The sequence below is a fragment of the Rattus rattus genome, chromosome 1 (genome assembly GCF_011064425.1).
Source record: "Rattus rattus isolate New Zealand chromosome 1, Rrattus_CSIRO_v1, whole genome shotgun sequence".
Taxonomy (NCBI): Eukaryota; Metazoa; Chordata; class Mammalia; order Rodentia; family Muridae; genus Rattus; species Rattus rattus.
This window is the reverse complement of record NC_046154.1, coordinates 162,508,008-162,526,313: the sequence shown is the minus strand read 5'-3', so window position 1 is coordinate 162,526,313 and position 18,306 is coordinate 162,508,008. Positions and strand designations below refer to the sequence as shown.

Here is an 18,306-nt window from a genome sequence, read left to right as displayed (position 1 = left end):
GATAGGGAAGCAAGCTGGGAAGTGCCCTGTGGGTGGGGACACGGGGCAGAGGTTGAAGGGCCTCACCTGGAAGCTGGTGCATCTTTCCATACACCCTTTGTCTCTTACCTTTCCGTCATGGCCACCTGCTCCAGCATAGCAGAGCCTGTGTTGGCCTTCCAGTTTCCAGAGATGGAGGTTCTCCTGGGTTAGAACAAACCACACATCAAGGACATTATGGAGATCTTGACCACTAATCTGCTTCCCTTCTTTGCTCTTGTGGTTAGGAGATGTTGGTCCAAATATGTGGCCCAAATTATACATAGCGTGTACATTTATATCTGTATTCTGTCTTCTTTTTTCTGTTCTGTAATTTCTATTAGTGCTGAGTGATTAATTTATTCCTGGATACTATGTATTATTGTTTTCTAAACCTTTTTTTTATAAATTTAAAGATTAAATTGTATTTATTAATTTTTTTGTTTATTTTATTTTCTGGGTCTGAGTGTTTTGTTTGTATGCTGTGTGCTATGTGTGTGCCATGTGTGTGTCGTGTGCCATGTGTGTGCTATGTGTGTCATATGTGCCATGTGTGTGCTATGTGCACCATGTGTGTGCTGGGAACCAAAGCCTGGTCCTCTTCAAAACCAACAACATTTCTGTAACTGCTGAGCCATCTCTCCAGCCCCTAGATTAATATTTAAAAAGGCTTACACTCTGGGTAAAATGGCACAAACTTTGGTGCTGCATTGTAGCCAAACCAGATCCCACAAGCCCAGGCCTGACTTTTAGCATCTTGTGGTACCATTGGGAGGTGAGGGAATCTTCAGCAAGTAATGCCTGGGAATGAAAAGTTAGGTCTCTGGGGTCATGCCCTTGAAAGGACCCTGGTACTTCATGACTCTTCTTGGTTTCCTGGCTACCATGAGGCGAGCAGTCTCTATGAGTGTGTTACCACAGACCCAAAGCTATAGGGGCAAGAAACCATAGGCTGAAACTGTGAAACCTCTGAAACTGTGAGCTGAAATAAACCTTTCTTCCTTTTAAGTTGACTACCTCAAGTACTTTGCTACAGTAGTGGAAAGATGACTAATATGCACGATCTCTTGTTTTTGAGGAGACCTAGGGCATTCTATAGCCTTGTGATTCTGGAATTTTTAAAAGGTTTAAATGTAGGAAAAGTGGTCTTAGGGAGGAAGTGATCCCTTTCCCATGGTGAAGGGTTTGGAAGGCTTTGTGACCTCTGCCTGCCTTGTCACCCCTCTCAGTTCCTTTTCTGGACTTCATTCTGCCTCAGACATGGCTGTCTTCTTCTTAGGGCTTGCCCGTGCACTGCGGCTGCCCTGATTTGAGCTCCACACCTCACTTTCGGCTCAGGCATCCTTTGTTACCACCTTTGCCTTCCTAAGTCCTTGCTCATCTTTCCGGCTTCATTTGAATGGGGCTCTCTTGTAGCCACACCGTCCTGGACTTTCATAGGCTGCTCTGCCCTGCTTCCCTCCCTCTCCCCTCCCCTCCTCTCCTCTCCTCTCCTCTCCCCCTAGTCTTCCCTTCTGTCCCTTCCTCTTTTCTCCTCTCTTTTCTTCTCCCCTTCCCTCCCCTCCCCAGCACTGTCCTCAGGAATGCTCATCTAACCTGCCCTCATAGAGGAGAAGCCCTAAAACCATATTTCCCTCCATCCCTTGAGGACACCATTCCAATAGAACTCAGCATGTAGTAGGTGCCCAATAGCTACAGACCGGGTAAGGGATGATGTGTGTAGGGGAGAACCCGGGCCACCTCTGGGCTCCTGTAAGTCGGTCCCTAATCGAGTGCTTTGTTTTGTAAGTGCCTTTGTCATGGTGTCTCTTCACGCAGTAGAACAGTAATCACGTTCAGTCCATCACCGAGAAAGGCCAAGGCAGGAGTTCCAGCGAGGATCTGGGGAGCAGGAGCTGACGCAGAGAGATCGTGGGGGAAAGCTGCCTGTCGGTTGGCTCTCTAGTTCACGTTCAATTACTTTTTTTATATAGCCCAGGGCTACCTGCCCAGAGACCTCACCACCTACGTGAGGTTGGGTCCTTCTTCATCAGTTAGTAATGAAGAAAATGCCTCATGGGCAATCCGATGGGGGCGGTTCCTCAACAGAGTGTCCTTCTCCTCACAGGTGCCTAATGTTTGTGTCAAGCTGACAAAATGATGGCAGCAGTGCTCATAGGCTCAGCCTTCACCCTGGACACGGCTTAGTCTAAGGGGGCAACGCTGCAGCCTCCTTAGGTTGCTCGCTTCCTGCCTTTACTAGCTTTGAGCCAGAGGACCGGCGTGCTGAATGGCAATGGGTATGAGCTCCAGGGAAGCCCAAGGGATCTCAGGGTCACTGGATGTGGCTCCAGAACGTGTCCACTGAGACGTGCCTTGGCAACTGAACAGCATTTGGCGTCCTGCGTTAGAGGTGAAAGAAGGCAAGGACTGATGATCTCGGAGGTTCTAGCATGTTCTAGTAATTTGCCATGGGCAGCGTCTCCCAGCTTTTAACTTCTTCCTTGGTAAAATGGGAACCACTGTAGACTGGGCAAGACCCTGGTGGGGTCCTGTGTGAGTGAGAGGAAATGTTCCCATCAGCCTCTCAGCACAAATGGGCTGTACTGTTTGTTGGTTTCAGTAGGAGGGGATAAGAAGGCACTGAAGCGCTGAAGTAGCAGCAGCTCAAGCCAGGCTGCTTTCCTTCCAAGAGGACGATGACTGGGAGAGCTGATACCCGAGGACTGCATCGGGTATCTGCGACACGTGTCCAGGGGCTTCACAAGCATCAGCCTATGCCAGCCCCACACAACTGAAGGAGTGCTATCCCCTCTTAACGGCAGATGCCCTCAAACTACTCCACAAACCCTTAATTCATCATCAGAGGCCATGGAGCCCACTATACATGCACGGAAGGACCCTTGATTTTGACTTGAATGAGATGCAGCCAGTGGATGCAGGACAGTATGCGTGCAGATAGATGGCGGTCAGAGCAACTATTTGGACTATAATTACCTTTATTTTTCTGGACTGGTGTAACTGAACCACAAACTGTGTGGTTTATAAAGAACAACTCATTTCTTGTAGTTCTGGAGGCTGGGAAGTCTAAGCTCAAGATGCCTGAAGATTCAGGTTTGGTGAGGACACATTCCCTGGTTCTCAGACTGGGCCCTCTTACTGTATCTTACAGTCTTCTTACTGTAGTGGATGAAGCAAGGGGTCCTTCTGAGTCCCCCCCCCCGCCCCTACGAATGCTGCTTCAAACGTTAACTCGATATGGCCTAGAGTCATTGGAAAAAGGCATCTCCGTTGAGAGACTGACTAGGTCAGATGAGTCCGTGAGCATGTCTGTGGGATTGTCTGTGTTAATTGATGCAGGAGGGTCCAGCCCATGAGGATAGCTCTATTCCCTGGAGAGGTGTTCCTGGGCTGTATAAGAAAGCTAAAAGCACGGGTCTATTGGTCAGACAGCAGATAACAGTCATGGTTTTTGCTTCAAGCTCCTGCTTCAGTTTCTGCACTGACTTTCCTCAGTGATAGAAAGGAAACTGAAGTGCAATAATTTTTTCTTCCCTTCAGTTGCTTTTGTTCAGAGTGTTTAATTCAGTAACGCAATGGAATTAGAACAATCATTGGATGCTTTCTAGAAGGTTCTACCCCGATGGCATAATCCCCTCTCTGAACCCTCTTCCTAAGATTGATGCTTCAGAAGGGGTGGGTTTTCAACATGAATTTGGGGTGGGAGGGTATTTAAGACCAAATGTACAGCCTTGGAGGTGGAGGGGAAGCTTCTGGCCTGAGCACCTTTGGACAAAGAGTGAAGACATTAAAACCGGAGGTCAACGATGCTTTCTATAAGCATGTACCGTGGATGGACCACCAGGCAGAGGCTGAAACTGTTCACACGGATGAGGGTCGAACAAATAGCCCAGTGAGTGATGGATGGGGGAAGCCAGCTTTTCCTTGGCTGGCATAGATGTATAGACAAGCAATCAGGGGAGGCAAAGGGAGCCATGTGGTACCGGATAAAAGTCCAGACAGCAGTAAGGCTCCATTTAGAGGAATATACATGCAGACGGATATATGGAGAAACTATTACGGATGCAAGCATACGAGTGGGCAAGCGTGCATATGTATGTCCTGGCTGTGTATGCTAAGAGAATCTAAAAGCAGTCACATCTCACTGGCAACCATCGGAAAGGGCCCGAGCCCAGAACAGGATGTGGGCCAGAGGGGGTTGAATGGCTATGTGCAGGGAGGACAGTCTCAGCCGAAGTGTGATATTAGTCCCATCCCTTGGATGTGGACCAACCGAGGGTCCAGGACTCTCTGTAGGCAGTGACAAATTGGAGCTGTCAGGCCAGAGGGCTCAGCCTGAAGAATGCAGCAATGAGGTAATCCCCTGAAAAGAAACTGGGGCAAGGTGACACCAATGTCAAATGCAAATTCTAGCCATTTAGGCGAGGAGGAGGGAAATGATGCCTCTGTGCTGCAGGGGTGCACTGAAGCATCTCACAAGGATGAGCCCAGATAAGGGTGGGAGATCTGACCCTGGAGAATGGGAGAGGACAACTGAAAACAGTAACTGCCCTGGCCTGCCTCGGTGAGGGTGGGGGGGACGAGGGTGGTTGACTAACTAGAACGATCCCTTGAAAACTGGCTTTTATCTCTTTTCTGGAATTATATCCTTCCCCACCAACTTCCAGTGTCCCAGGCAATTGTACAGTTGCAACCAACTACATGGATATCAAAGCTTAAAATCACCCCCCTAGTCCAATGATGATGATGATGATGATGTTTATTTATTCATTTTGGTGTGTGTGTGTGTGTGTGTGTGTGTGTGTGTGTGTGTGTGTGTGTACACATGTGTATCTGTTTGGTCTGGAGGAAAACCTGGGGATTCATCCTTAGAATGCCATCTGTCTCCTTTGCAACAAGGTCTTTCATTGGAAAGTAAGGTCTTTCAGTGGAGGAAACCAGTTAGGAGACTCTGGCTGGTTAGGGAGCCCCAGAGAGCCTTCTGTCTGTTTATCTAGTGCATGGATTACAAAAGCCTAGGACTACACTTGTTATTTTTGTTTTGTTTTGCTTTGTGAGACAGGGCTTCACTATGTAACTCAAGCTCTGGAACTCACTAGGTAGACCAGGCTGGCTTCCAACTCCGAGGGATCTTCCTGGAATTAAAGGCCAACAAAACCATACTCACCCTCATACCTTGTATTTTTATGTAGGATCTGGGGACTGAACTCAGGTTCTTGTACTTGCAAATCAAGTACTTTATCCATTGAAATACCCAAGACCTATTTAAAATCACTCACTCACACACACACACACACACACACACACACACACACACACACACGAGCACACATGTACAAGGGCACATACATATGTGAGTGAGTATGGAAGCTAATTTGGGTGTTGTCCATCAGGAACTGTTGGCCCTGTTTTTTGAGATAGACTCTCTCACTGTGACCCAGGGATTAATTATGCTACCTTGGCTGGTCATTGAGCCCAGGATCCTCTGCAGGGCTGGGATTACAAGTGTGTACCATCATTTCTTTTTAGGTGGGTGCTGGGAATCAAACTCTGGTCCTCATGCTTGCACTTTCCCATCTGAGCTATCTCCCCAGTCTCCACCTGGCCCTTACAGAGAGTTGGATTTTCCTGATGGCCTAGGTAAAAAGCCATGGCAAAGGACGCTTCCATGGAAAGGCACAGCACGAATAGGCATAGCTCTGACTGGGCATTTTTACCGATGCGGGCGACATCTTGGCTTGCCCACAGGATTCTCAGGCAAAAGCCATGCTACACGGAATCACATGGACAGACAGACTGTGCAACTGTCCATGGCCAATCATCGCAGCTTCCTGATGTGGAGCGATGACCACAGTCAGTGTGGCATGAAGGTGACAAGAATGCCACACTTGGGTGTTGGGTCTCCATGTTTCAAGTGGAACCAGCAACAACATCCCAATGTGAGGGACAGACACAGAGACCCAGAAGCAGGGAAGACCTCTGCAAGGGGGAGCCTTTCCACCTACTCTGGAGTCACATTGAAACTGATGGCCTCAGCCCCAGGGTAGCCCACCCTTGTTGACTCACACTGGAGCAGAGGCAGGGGACTGCCTTTGTCACGTGGCATTCATGTTCTCCCTTTAGAGGTAGCATCTCCTCTTCTTCCAGGCAGAGATCTTGCTCAAGTTGCCTGTCTTTCTGCTGGGACTCACCATAGGGCTTTCCTGCCTCACTCTAACCAAAGCGAGGGGCAGATCCCACTCTGAGATACACGCTGCAGAAGACTCTGGTGGATCCTTCACCTATTGGTCCATGACCATTGGCTGTCACTTCTGGCTCTGTACACCCCTGGGGCTTCCCTGAATCTCAATGCTTCTGCAGTCGGTAATGTCGTGGGATGTCAGTTTGTTTCTAGAAGTTTCTGATCACCTATGATTTTGTAACATTTTTTTAAAAAAGTAAAACATAACAGTCAGAGGTAGTTTCCGTTGCTTGCCACCAGAAAATTTGATGTGTCCTCCCAATGAATTTTGTTGGTTCCAGAGACTAACAGATTGCTGTTCAATACACATATGAGGTCACACATTTTTCTCCATCACATAGAAAAACATGACTGATTGTTTTGCAAGGTACTCAAATAAATGAGTCTTTGATCTTACACTAACTTCTCTCTCTCTCTCTCTCTCTCTCTCTCTCTCTCTCTCTCTCTCCCTCTTCCTCCCCCCACCTCTCTCTACACACACACACACACACACACACACACACACACACACACACACACCCTTTTGTAGAGAGATCTATCCTGAGCTAAGTTGCAATAGAACCAGTGGTGAGGACAGAGCAAAAGCAGGCTCCTCCCATCTTCCAGTCCAAGCTTGCTGACTCCTCCCACATCCCTGTCCCTGCCCACTGACTCCTCCCACCTTCCAGCCCTGGCTGCTGACTTACATGTATGCCTTGTAGTTGGATCCAATCTTCTGTATGCGGATGTCATACTTGGAGTCAATAAAGGCCTCCGTGGTGGCATAGGTTTTGGCCATGGCCACCACGCTGGTGATGTCCTGGTAGTCGTGCTGGTTTTCTACTTTGATCTGTGGGGTAAGGAGGACATGTGAGTGCTGCTGTCCATCTAGTCTCCATTGTACATCTGCCCAGACCATAACAGGGTACTCCAATCTGTCTTTGAGGAGTCACAGGAGGTGAATCATCCCACGGCCTACCTTCCCAAGAAACAGAAGAGGAAGGAACTGGTTCCAGCTGGGAAGGCAGGGGCCCTTTTGGGAATAGGGAATAGGTGAATGACAAAGGGGTTTAGAATAATAAATACTTCCTTTTTGAGATGCCCCCCACCCCTGTCTTGGAGCTTCGAATTCAAAGATCCCCCTGCTTTTGCCTCCTGAGTGCTGGATTGAAGATGTGTACCACCATGCCCAGCCTGTGAATATACATTCTGTGTGTGTGACTGATGACCTGGGAGGGTTGTGGGGCAACCCATAAGGAATGTCAGAGCCTCTTGGGAAAGACATGGTTGTTGGGGGTAGGAAAGTGGGGACAATGGCTTGGTGGAATCCTAGGGAACAGTTCACGAAGGTTCTGTTGGCTCTCATCATGTGCTCAGATTTTGGAAGCCACAGGAAGAGAGATCATTACTCAAGTGTATAAGGGTTTGAATGGGAGAGTGTGATAGACAGCAGAGAAACTAGAAAAAGAACTGTGTGTGTGTGTGTGTGTGTGTGTGTGTGTGTGTACCATGTTTACATGTATTTAGTGGATGCTACACGCATGGTATGTTTTTGAATGTTCATGTGATATATTTGCTGTATATATCTTGTATTTATACCTGGTGCTACTGTGTGTATATAGTAGTGTATGTTTGGGTGGATGCTTGCTGGCTTTATAGTTCAGAAGCCTGAGGAGAATCTTGTCCTGTTTACTGGGTTGAGACCAGGGCCACAGGATAATGTTCTGAGGTAAAAAAAGAGGTCTTACGAAAGCTCCCAAGACCAAGGGGAGGGTACAAAATCAAGTCTCTATGGCAGCGATCTCATGCAGATGCTGGATCTTAAAGTCCATGGACAACAAAGTGGAGTGACCCCTCCAGCTGGCCATGGGGACACTACTTGTCTTAAATGACACTCTTGCTTTTTTTTTTCTCATGTTGACAGCGGAGCATCTGACACTGGACCAAAGGCAGGGAGAAATCCCAAGGGGAAGTCTGAGTGCAGGGACAGTGTGGCTGGAATTGGGACAAGTGTAGGGTGAACCCCAGGGTACCTTCTTTCCCATGTCCCCCGCCCTTCACATCTCAGCTCTGATAACAGCTTCCCTTCCATAGTGTGTCCATGCACAATCGCATCGACTTCACAGTGTACAAAGGGCCCCCTCAGGGGAGTGCAAGCTACACATTGTGGTCTTTCTCCAGATGTGGTGACTGAGTTGTCTTTATCCAAAGTCAGTGCATCAGAGCACAGTGCCTACAAGAAAACCCCGACCCAGAGGCCCATCTCTGTTACTGAGCAGCTCAGGTGCAGCCACAAGCCATGAGGTAAGCAAGCCTTCTCTTTGTCCTTCAAGAGCCCAACCTCGCAGTAATGATGCTCAGACACATGTTACAGAGCGAACAAGGTCGACCAGGAAGGAAGAGGTCCCTAGGTTCTATTCATTTTCCAGCTCACAGGACCCCTCTCTCCTTCCAGCTGTAGCAGAGGGAAGGGTGTGCCTTGTTCCTTTGTCTTGGGTCTCCTGAGGCTCTGACTGCGGGCTGTCCCCATGCCTTTTAAGCTGAGGACCTGGTCTCCAAAATACAGATTCTTTGGTTCTAGTGTCCAAGTGGATGTGGTGAACTCTTTAAGTTCTGGTCAGTGAGAATGAAGTAGCTGTGGTGTGAGCCGCTCCTTGGTGGTCCCTGGAGGTTATGAGACCTTCATTTCCCCTTCCTTCTTTCTTATGGTTGTGATGTGGACACGGTAACTTGAGTAGCAGTGGCCATCTTGGGCAACGAGATAGGAGTCATATTTTTTTGGGATGGCTGAGTGGTAACACGGAGGTCCATGTTACCCAATGTCCCCAGTGCTGTAACCTCCCCTCAGTATTTTGTACGTTTAGATTGGTGCAGGAAAGAACAATGCACTTCAACTCAGTTACGTTTTGTTGTTTTGGTCTCTGTGAGATAAGCCGTACCACAGCGTCTTTGTCATTTATAGTTCAGTCTCAGTTATTGTGGATTATGAGGATGGGACGAGCCAACACAGGGTCTGCCGTCTGCTATGGGCATCTTGGCTTCTCACCGCTCTCTGTTTTTGTTAGCTTCTACTTTACGCTCCTCTCTCAAGCCACAGTCTTCAGGTCTTACTCTCTTGGGTCACGTCGGAGTCACTTTGGCTTCTGTTTTACTTCTGTGGCCCGTTGCCAGGACAAGCTACCTGGAAAACTTGAAGTTGGAAGGGTAGGTTTATTTTGGCTCACAATTTGAGGGGAGAGCCCCATGGTGGAGGGAGCATGAGGTGGCCAATCACATCCCATGCACAGTCACTGAGCAGTTACGAATGCCATTGTTTCCCTCCTTCATATTCACCCTGGCAGGTAGGATGGGTCTTTACACTTCTGCTAACCTAATCGAGGTAAGCCTCGTGGATACGCCCAGAGGCTTGTCTCCAAGGTGATTCCAGATCCCGACAATCAATAAAAGCCACCCTGACCTCCTCAATGGTGACTCCTGTAGAGCTCCTTGGGCTGCATCCTATTGTGTCTCTGGCTAATTTGGAATTGATAAACCTTTGACGTTTGGTTTACACACGCACCCCTGTTTCCTTTTTGGTACCTCCCTCGCAGTTGGTATTGTCTGGTCTTCCTCCAGTGTCCTTTGAGTGGCATTAGGGCATCATTTTTAGCCAGTGCGTGGGCTCAGATGCAGGGGTTCAGAGTGATCAGAGTGAAAGAGAGAGCTTGCAGGGACAGCACAACCGGGCTTCACACTAGAGGCTTCAGAAAGACTAGAACTTCTGCTCCGTGGCTTCTAGACCGCACAGTGTGCATGGTAGACAGCCTTAGGGATGTCCAATGTTTATGGCACCCTTCCTCCATCTGTATTCTCTTTTGACATAGGGATCCTTGGCCACCAGAATAAACACTACGTTTTCCCTTTCCCCTAATACCTTATTGCAGCCATGTGATGACATCTTGGCGCTTTGGTGTGATCAAAGAAGGGAAGTGAACTGCTGAGAGGGGCTGGGCTTTCCCCCTTGCTCTAGACTTTCTCCTGTTGCCTTCTGACTTGCACATTCTTGGCCCAGGGAGTGGCACTATTAGAAGGTGTGGCCTTGTTGGAGGAAGTGTGTCACTCTGGGGGTGGGCTTGGAGACCCTCCTCCTAGCTGCCTGAGGATGGTCATTCTGTTCCTGGCTTCCTTTGGATGAAGATGCAGAACTCTCAGCTCCTCCTGCACCATGCCTGCCTGGATGCTGCCATGCTCCTGCCTTGAGGATAATGGACTGAGCCTCTTAACCTGTAAGCCAGCCCCAATTAAATGTTGTCCCTTATAAGACTTACATTGGTCATGGTGTCTGTTCGCAGCAATCAGACCCTAACTGAGACACCGTCATAGATGACAAGTGGATGATTCCCATGAAGAAGGGAGACTGACCCCTGAAACCATGGAGGCTCCATACCAGCTCTGGGCTTCCTTTTACCCAGTTCCATTAGGGGAAACAGAAATGTCTAGTTTGTTTTAGCTACTTTGCTTTGACAATCAGACTTTATCTCAACTGCAGTCTAAGCCTTAGAATGCAGTGGGCTTTCCCCTTAACCCCAATGGGGACAAAAGGAAACTAAACAGAAAGAGCACAGATGTAGCGATTGAACCAGCGGGCCAGCATGACAGCCCACCACCCTCTGGAAGCCTCCTGTCTGGGTCTGAGTAGCGGTGGTGGTGGTGGTGGTGGTAGTGGTGGATGAGACTCATCCTACTTCCTCCAGAGCTGGCATGACTCTTCCATGGGCTCTTTCCAAAGAGCCAAATGCCCCTAGCAGCAGGGTACTGTTTTCTTTACTGAGGGCTCCCTATATTGTATGATGCTGGGGCTCCATAGCATTCTGGCTCTCCTCTGGATCTCCTGTGCCTCTCTCCCATTAGATGCTGAGCTTCTTGGTGATGGAGATGGACAATAGCTTTTGTTTTAAGTCATCACATTCCTGTCTGGCATGATAATTATAGGTGTTTTCTGGAATGACTCCAAGAGGCTGGATAGAGACTAGAACTTGTGTTGGGAGAGGGCCATGGTAGTGGAAGACATAACAAGCCAGAGAATGGCAAAGCTTTGGGGATGTGTGTGTGTGTTTTTTCCTCCAATGTATGTGGTAGCTGTGTGGAGGCCCAAGGTTGGTGTCATGAAACATCTTCAGTCATTCTTCTGCCATATTCATTGAAGCAGGGTCTCTCAATCAAAGCCAGAGCTCACCTGCACAGCTAGTCTTGCTAACCACCTTTCTCAGGTCTCTCCTGTCTCAGCCTTCAAGGGAGGTTGATGGAATTACAGGCCGGCTGCCATGCTCACCCACCATTTATGTGAGTTCTGGAGATCTGAACTCCAGGAAGGCTTACCCACTGAAACATCTCCCCAGCCCCTGGAAAAGTATGTCTTTTAATAAGGGGATTTCTTTTTCTAGGCTGGATGCTACCTTGCCAGAGTGTCAAAAACCCCAATGGAACCAGGGATCCTGGAAAAGAGGCAGGTGGCATGTAGCTGGTTGGCAGAGCTGAAGAGGACTCTGAGGTGGCCCTCAGGATGGAGATGTGGGGTATTGAGGGCCATGAGAAGCACAGTCGTGGGATGTAGAGCTGGGCCCCGGCCAGGGAGACTTGGTACTCTGCCTGATTTACTGGCTGGAAAAGCCTCCAAGGGTTTACAAAGATGAGATGGAAACAGGAAGGCCTAAACGAGCTGTGATCCAAGCAGACCCATGTGCTACCCAGAGTGTGGGGCCAGAGAACTCCAACTGTGAAGACAGCCTCACCACCCACCCCGTCTTGCCTGCAGCTCTGCTCTTTTCTCCCCTCCCGGCCTCCTTTTGCCTTCTCTCTTCTTCCTTCCCCACCTCATTGTTTTTCTCTCCTCCTAACATCTCTTTCTCTCCCTCCTTTATATATTCCATCTTCCTGTTTAATTGCTTGCTTGATTCTCATCTTTCTCTAGGTACTTCCTCCCACCATCTTTCACCCTCTCACCTTCAGCTTGCTTTTCCTCTCTTCTCAAAGTCATTCTCCTGTTCTCGGTTTCCTATGATATCTCTGTTTTTCCTACCCACTTCTCCCCATCATATTCATGTTCAGGGTTCCACCTGCGTCTCCCTACTGCCCACAGAACTGCTTTATTTCCCTTGTGTGTATATGTATATGTGTATGTATATATGAAGTATATGATGTATGTAATATGTATGATGCAAATGTAAATGTATATATGATGTATATGATATATATGTGTATGCATATATGCATGTGCACACATATATCCTGAAGAGACACTAGGAGAGAAAGTGGCCAAAGAGAACAACAGGAACTGTAGAAGGACCAGGATTTCTGAAGGGAATTCTCCTGTGAAGACCTGAAATTCCAATCTGGAATAGGAGAAAGATCTACACTCCCAAAGGACTGCTCATCATATGCTCAGACATCTCCAATGAAGGGAAGGGTTTGTGAGTAGTCATGGCAGCTCCTTCCTCTTCAGGGAGCCTCTACCTTGTCTTAGTGTATGTTGGTCCAAGAATAAACAAAAGGTCTTGCCATCTGCCTGTATCCGCATTCCTTCATCTACTTGGGAAGAAAGTGAAGGTAGCAGCTTGTAATACTGCGGCTAGAGAACAAGTTAATTTACTCAAAACCATCTAGAAGCACAGTGATGCCCAGGGTTACTTCAAATGATTCTGTGTTCTAAGCCACCATTGCCATAGTCTGTTGAATCACTTCATTTGCCAATTTCCATGGGTTTTCTTCCATCTGACTCATTTTGCTTTCTTAACGATGAGGTCAGATGAATAAATGGCCAACGAATGAGAAAGTCTAATCACCCTCCAATCCTCAGGAATTCCCATTTGACCATTTGTTTACTTCCATGCGGCTTGAATAGGAAGTGTCCTCCCAAAAGCTCGTGTGTTTGAACCCTTGGTGTCCTGCTGGTGGTGCTTGTTCAAGATGGCTGTAGGACCTTCTGGACATGGGACATAGCTGACTGAAATGGGATTGTAGGGGTGGGACTAGAGGGTTTATAGACCGACTCTATCTTCCTTGAGATCCCTACTCCCTAGTATGTTACCGAGAAGCTACAGTAACAAGAAAAGACCAACAAATACATATACTTATTTTAATAACATCTACTGTGTCCTTGGACCTCTCCAATGAGCCTCAGCTTTATATGATCCATACCATACCATGAGCTGACGTGGGCTTTGGCTGAGTGTGGGGGAAGTAGTTTGCAATTGAAGGAATTTTCTTCTATGTCTCCAAAAAATCCTCAACAGTTACCCAACTAAAGAAAACCAACTTCTATTGGGGACGTAGAATGTGGTAGACATCAGGCTAGGTAAGTCCTTGGATGATTAATTATCATAGTTTAATTAAAATTACAATCATCCTGTAAAGTAGTTATTATCTCAGGAGATGCAACCTAATTGACAGCTGGGGTTTTGTCTGAGAAGGGTCTGTCAGGATCATGAGTGATGTGCAGATGAGGGTGACCATTGGCAGAATGGGCTGGGAAGACGGATGGGGACACAGAAGCTGGGGAAATGCAAAGACATCCTCTGAGACCGAGATATTCTGTCACCCAAGTCCAAGGAGAAATGTGGACTTTCAGGATTTCATGGTTGACAAAGACCTGGAAGTGCTATCTATGGCATCTCCACATGGATCTTAGGAGGGCAAATGCTAAGCTGAGCTGCATTACTGGAAGCAAGGCAGTTAATGGGTATCAAGCCCAATGGATAAGAATAATTAGTCTCCTGTCCCTCTTATACCCCCACACTCCAGGCCAGTACCTGATGTCACACATTTGTAAACACTTTTCTCCTCTTAGCTACCGGTATTGTGTCCCTGTTTTTATCCAACTGTAGGTTGAAAATATTTGGCCAAAAATTCAGTTCATACTAAACATATGGAGACTTTTTTGTCATTATTCTTTAAACAACAACAACAACAACAGCAACAGCACACAATTTACAAGGCATTTACATGGTCTTAGATATGACAAGTTGTAGAGAGAATCTCCTGTAAGCATCACCTGTCAATAAAAAAAAAAGCTGATGGCCAGTGAGCTGAGGCAGGAAGCAGGTGGGGCACTGGCAGGAAGAGGATTCTGGGAAATAGTGAGAGTAGAAGAGGATTCTGGGAAATAGTGAGAGTGGAAGAGGATTCTGGGAAATAGTGAGAGTATAAGAGCGATTCAGGAGCCAGACAGAGGAGATGGACATAAAGTAGAGGAAGCTGAACTCAGGATACAATAAAGGAGATTCCAGAGAGATGCTGAGGGAGACGCTAAGGAGATGCGAAGAAAAGCTGGCCAGGACTAGAGAGACGTAACTAATCAAGTGTTAGATGTATAACAGTTTAGCTGGACTAAATAAGTGGCAAGCTAGTCAGGGAAGGAGCCAAAGCTTATGGTCTAGGCATTTAATAATAAACAATTAGTCTCAGAGAGTCACTATTCCAGGAGCAGGATTGGGAAGGAAAATTGTTTTATTTATTTTTTTTTTAGAGTAAGTAGATGTTCAGGAGCGTATAAATGTGTGTTATATGCCAGCATGAAAATACTTTATTGTCTTAGTCTTTTCTCCTGCTGATAAAACATCCTGGTGCAGGCAACTCAAGGGAGAAAGGATTTATTCTGGCTCGCGATTCAAGATAGACAGTCCTGGGGAAGCCGCTGCTCCTATCGTATCCGTAGCCAAAAAGAAGACAGCAATGGATGCTTTCTAGTGTTCGGCTTGCTTTCTCTTTACAGTTCAGGATTTCCTGCGAAGGGAATAACCCAACCCACAGTCAAGATGGGGCTCCCTGCATCAATGAACTCAATTGAGATACCCCACCCAGGCATGCCTAGAAGCCCATTTTCCTGTGATCTCAGAATCTGTCAAGCTGACAACATTAACCAGCACAATGAAGAATGCAAGGATCTGGTGTCGGGTGACACGGAACCAATGCGTCTTGAGTTCTCAGGTGTGTTCATTCAGCCATTAGACAATTAGTTAGCTTCCCATTTTTCTCTGTGAACTGTTGTACATGGCTGCCATAGGTTGGATCTGAAATGCCACCGAAGAGCCGTGTGTTGAAGGCTTACTCTTCCTCCCAGGGTGCTATCACGTTCTGATGTGGCCTAGTGGGAAGACTTTAGGTCACTGTGGTGTGTGGGTCTCGGAGGAGGATACTGGGATCCCAGCTCCTGCCTTTTCTTCTTAGCTTCCCAACCAGCTCTAGGTGAGTGCTTTTCTCTAGCACTCACCTTCCACCATGTACTGCTTCACCATAAACCCAAGCAGCATCCACAGTTGTGAGACAGAACTTCTGCTCTTTTTAAAGTTAATTATCTGGTAAATACTTTTGACAGCAACGGAAAGTTGACACACGGTGTTTAAGCCAACAAACTGTTAATGGTGGGTGATGCCAAGTGATGCTGGGCTCCACGTAGCTTGAGACATTTGAAGACACTGAAAGGATCTACAGGCAGCTAATACTTGGAGGGTGCTAAAGAAAAAAAAATGCTACACGCCCTTCTGTCTAATCAATAGTTGTTGCATGGGACATGGCTCAGTTGATTTAACCTGGACAACGGTGACTTCACACAACAGTGACTGTCAGGGGTTGGTCTGGTGTTTCCTGTATTCATAGGCCAGGCTCTGTACTCCAAGATCTGGCTGCCCCGAGACGAGCAAATTCCCATGTGCACCAGCCTCTGTTGTGCAAACCTTACTCTCTAATTTAAAACCACCAGTTAAATAAAAACGGCTATAGCTGTTACTGGGAAGAATAGAGAGAGGTGGAGTTTGAATTACTGGGCTGGGGTCCCAGGTAGAAACCATGAGGAAAGGGAAGGAGAGAGGAGGAGGGAAGACAGAGAGAACAGGAGGTCTCCATTAGTCTTGATGGACCCACAGGACGTGCCCAAGTGAGATGCCTCCCTTGGACGCCAGACTGCTGGAGCAGAAATAACTCAGGAAAAGTCAAACCCTCAAGCATTTGGGGAGCACGGTTGGGGAAGTAGCCAGTCTAGCATTAGAGAATTAGAGTGGGAGTCACCCCCCAGTAATTGTGCAGAGCCTGATAAATAACTCCTAGTTTGACTCTCATTCGTTTGAAGCCAAACGGGGATATGGGGGATTCATATCATGCAACAAGTCACTGTATATCCTTGGTGGGAAGTATGGAATGGATTCTTAAAAACGACAAAGAAATGTATATAGGTTGATATTCAGTGACGACATTGTAGGAATAATGGAAAGGCTCTTTGAAAAGGTCCCGGATAACAATAATGTCAGCATTCTCAGGAGCCAAGATCCTCCCTTCCCCTCCCTCCTACTAGCCCTCCCCCTTTCCTCTCCCTACCCTTCCTTTCTTTTTCCTGCCCCATGTTTGCCAAGCGCTACACCACCCAGTCATATCCTTAGTCCTCAGTGAAGAAGAAATACGGTTTGAAAAAAATCAAAGAAACTTAAATATCTCTTATCTGAAATTTAAATTCAAAATGTCAGCGTAGATTCATGATCTATTTTTTTCCTATGCCCCCCCCCAAAGACCTTGAAGAAGTGGCCAGCAAAATAGCAAGGAACATGCTTAGTGCTTTGATTATGGTCTTTAAAAATGCTGTTATCCCGAAGGGAGCCAAGCTCCTTGAGGGACGGCTGATCCTAGAATTTAGGTAGAAAGTGTATGGTGAGCTGGGAGCATCTCATCATCATGAGAAGAGAGAAGCACACGTCAAGACTGTGAATCTATTGCATGAAAGACTCCTAGAAACCAGAGATGGATCATTTGAGTGTCAGAAAGAATAATGAATTCAACAGATTTGAATACATCAAATTGTTAACAGTCCACGACTTAGAAATAAGTGGCTGCCACCTTCGGAGGAAATTAAGACACACCATTATTCTGAAAAGGATGAAGAAATGTGCTTCTCCGATAATATATGGAGGAGTGGGGGCCAAGGAGGGCATCCTTTGGCAAACCCCATAGCAACAGTAGATCCAGGCAACAGTGGTAGATGTCCAGGTTGTTGGGGAAGAATTGCTAGGAATTTCCCAAGGTAGGGGTCATGAAGACAACACCTGAACTCATACATTAGCTTTGTGTGGAAAGAGAACTCCCAGACATGGCTTTGCCTTGGGTATGATGTAGGATAATGTCCTTACCCATTCAAACAGTGTTCTCTCTTCATCTTAGGACCTGGCCTGCATGGCATCTCCTATCCTCCCAGCTCCCAGGGAAGACAGTGACAGCACCACAGGCCGCTACCAGATAAACTCAGAATGGAAGAAATTCTATACACAAAGCACTTGTTTTTCCCTTCAATGAATACACGTCATAGGGGAAAGCCCTAGTAACAAAAGAGTCAGAAGGGCTGCCATATTCACTCTAGTTGTGTGGCCACAGCCAGCGTGAGGAACTACTCACATGGTGGTGCAGCCCTTGGAAAGCTCAGGTAGCCAACCTGGGCTACACAGTGAGTACCAGGTCAGTTAAAGTTACACACCAGAAGTCTTACTGAAACATCGTCATCATCATCACCATCACTACCATCACCATCACCACCATCACCATCACCACCATCATCATCACCACCATCATCATCACCACCACCACCACCACCATCACCATCACCACTACCATCATCATCATCAATAACAAACCAACAAAACAAAAGATTCATATAAAAAGGGGAGCTATTGAACACTGACTGCTTGTTAGGCTGAGGATTATAAAATTTTAGGTGTAATAATGGTATTCAGCTACGTTACAGCAAAAAAGAAGCCTTTATGTGTTATAAATACATTCAGGCTATTTCTGGATAAAATGACATGCTATCTGGGATTTGCTCTGAAACCATGCAGGGAGCCATAGAGACAGAAAGAAGAGGTGGCTGCTGCCAAGACCCGGGGCAAAGGCGGGTGGCAGGGACTTCTAATGGGGATGGAGCAATGGGATGGGATTCCAGGGTGCTCATGGCTCCTGGTTGGGCATATACCAAGGGGGGAAACACAACACTGAATCACGTGCTTTAGAAGGAGAAATTATCTGAGAACCAGAACTCAGATTTTTTAAATGAAAAA

General features: G+C 47.1%; 1 protein-coding gene across 4 annotated transcripts in view; it reads right to left on the bottom strand.

Annotated features, from left to right (window-relative positions):
* Syn3 (synapsin III) overlaps nucleotides 1–18,306 on the bottom strand; it is a 435,579-nt gene that overhangs the window by 17,422 nt on the left and 399,851 nt on the right. For all 4 annotated transcript variants that reach the window (XM_032910230.1, XM_032910213.1, XM_032910225.1 and 1 more), the window contains exons 8-9: nucleotides 6,946–7,088; nucleotides 109–183 (exon numbers count right to left, since the gene is read on the bottom strand). In XM_032910230.1, the coding sequence (XP_032766121.1) occupies nucleotides 109–183; nucleotides 6,946–7,088 (218 nt within the window). The remainder of the gene's footprint in view (nucleotides 1–108; nucleotides 184–6,945; nucleotides 7,089–18,306) is intronic.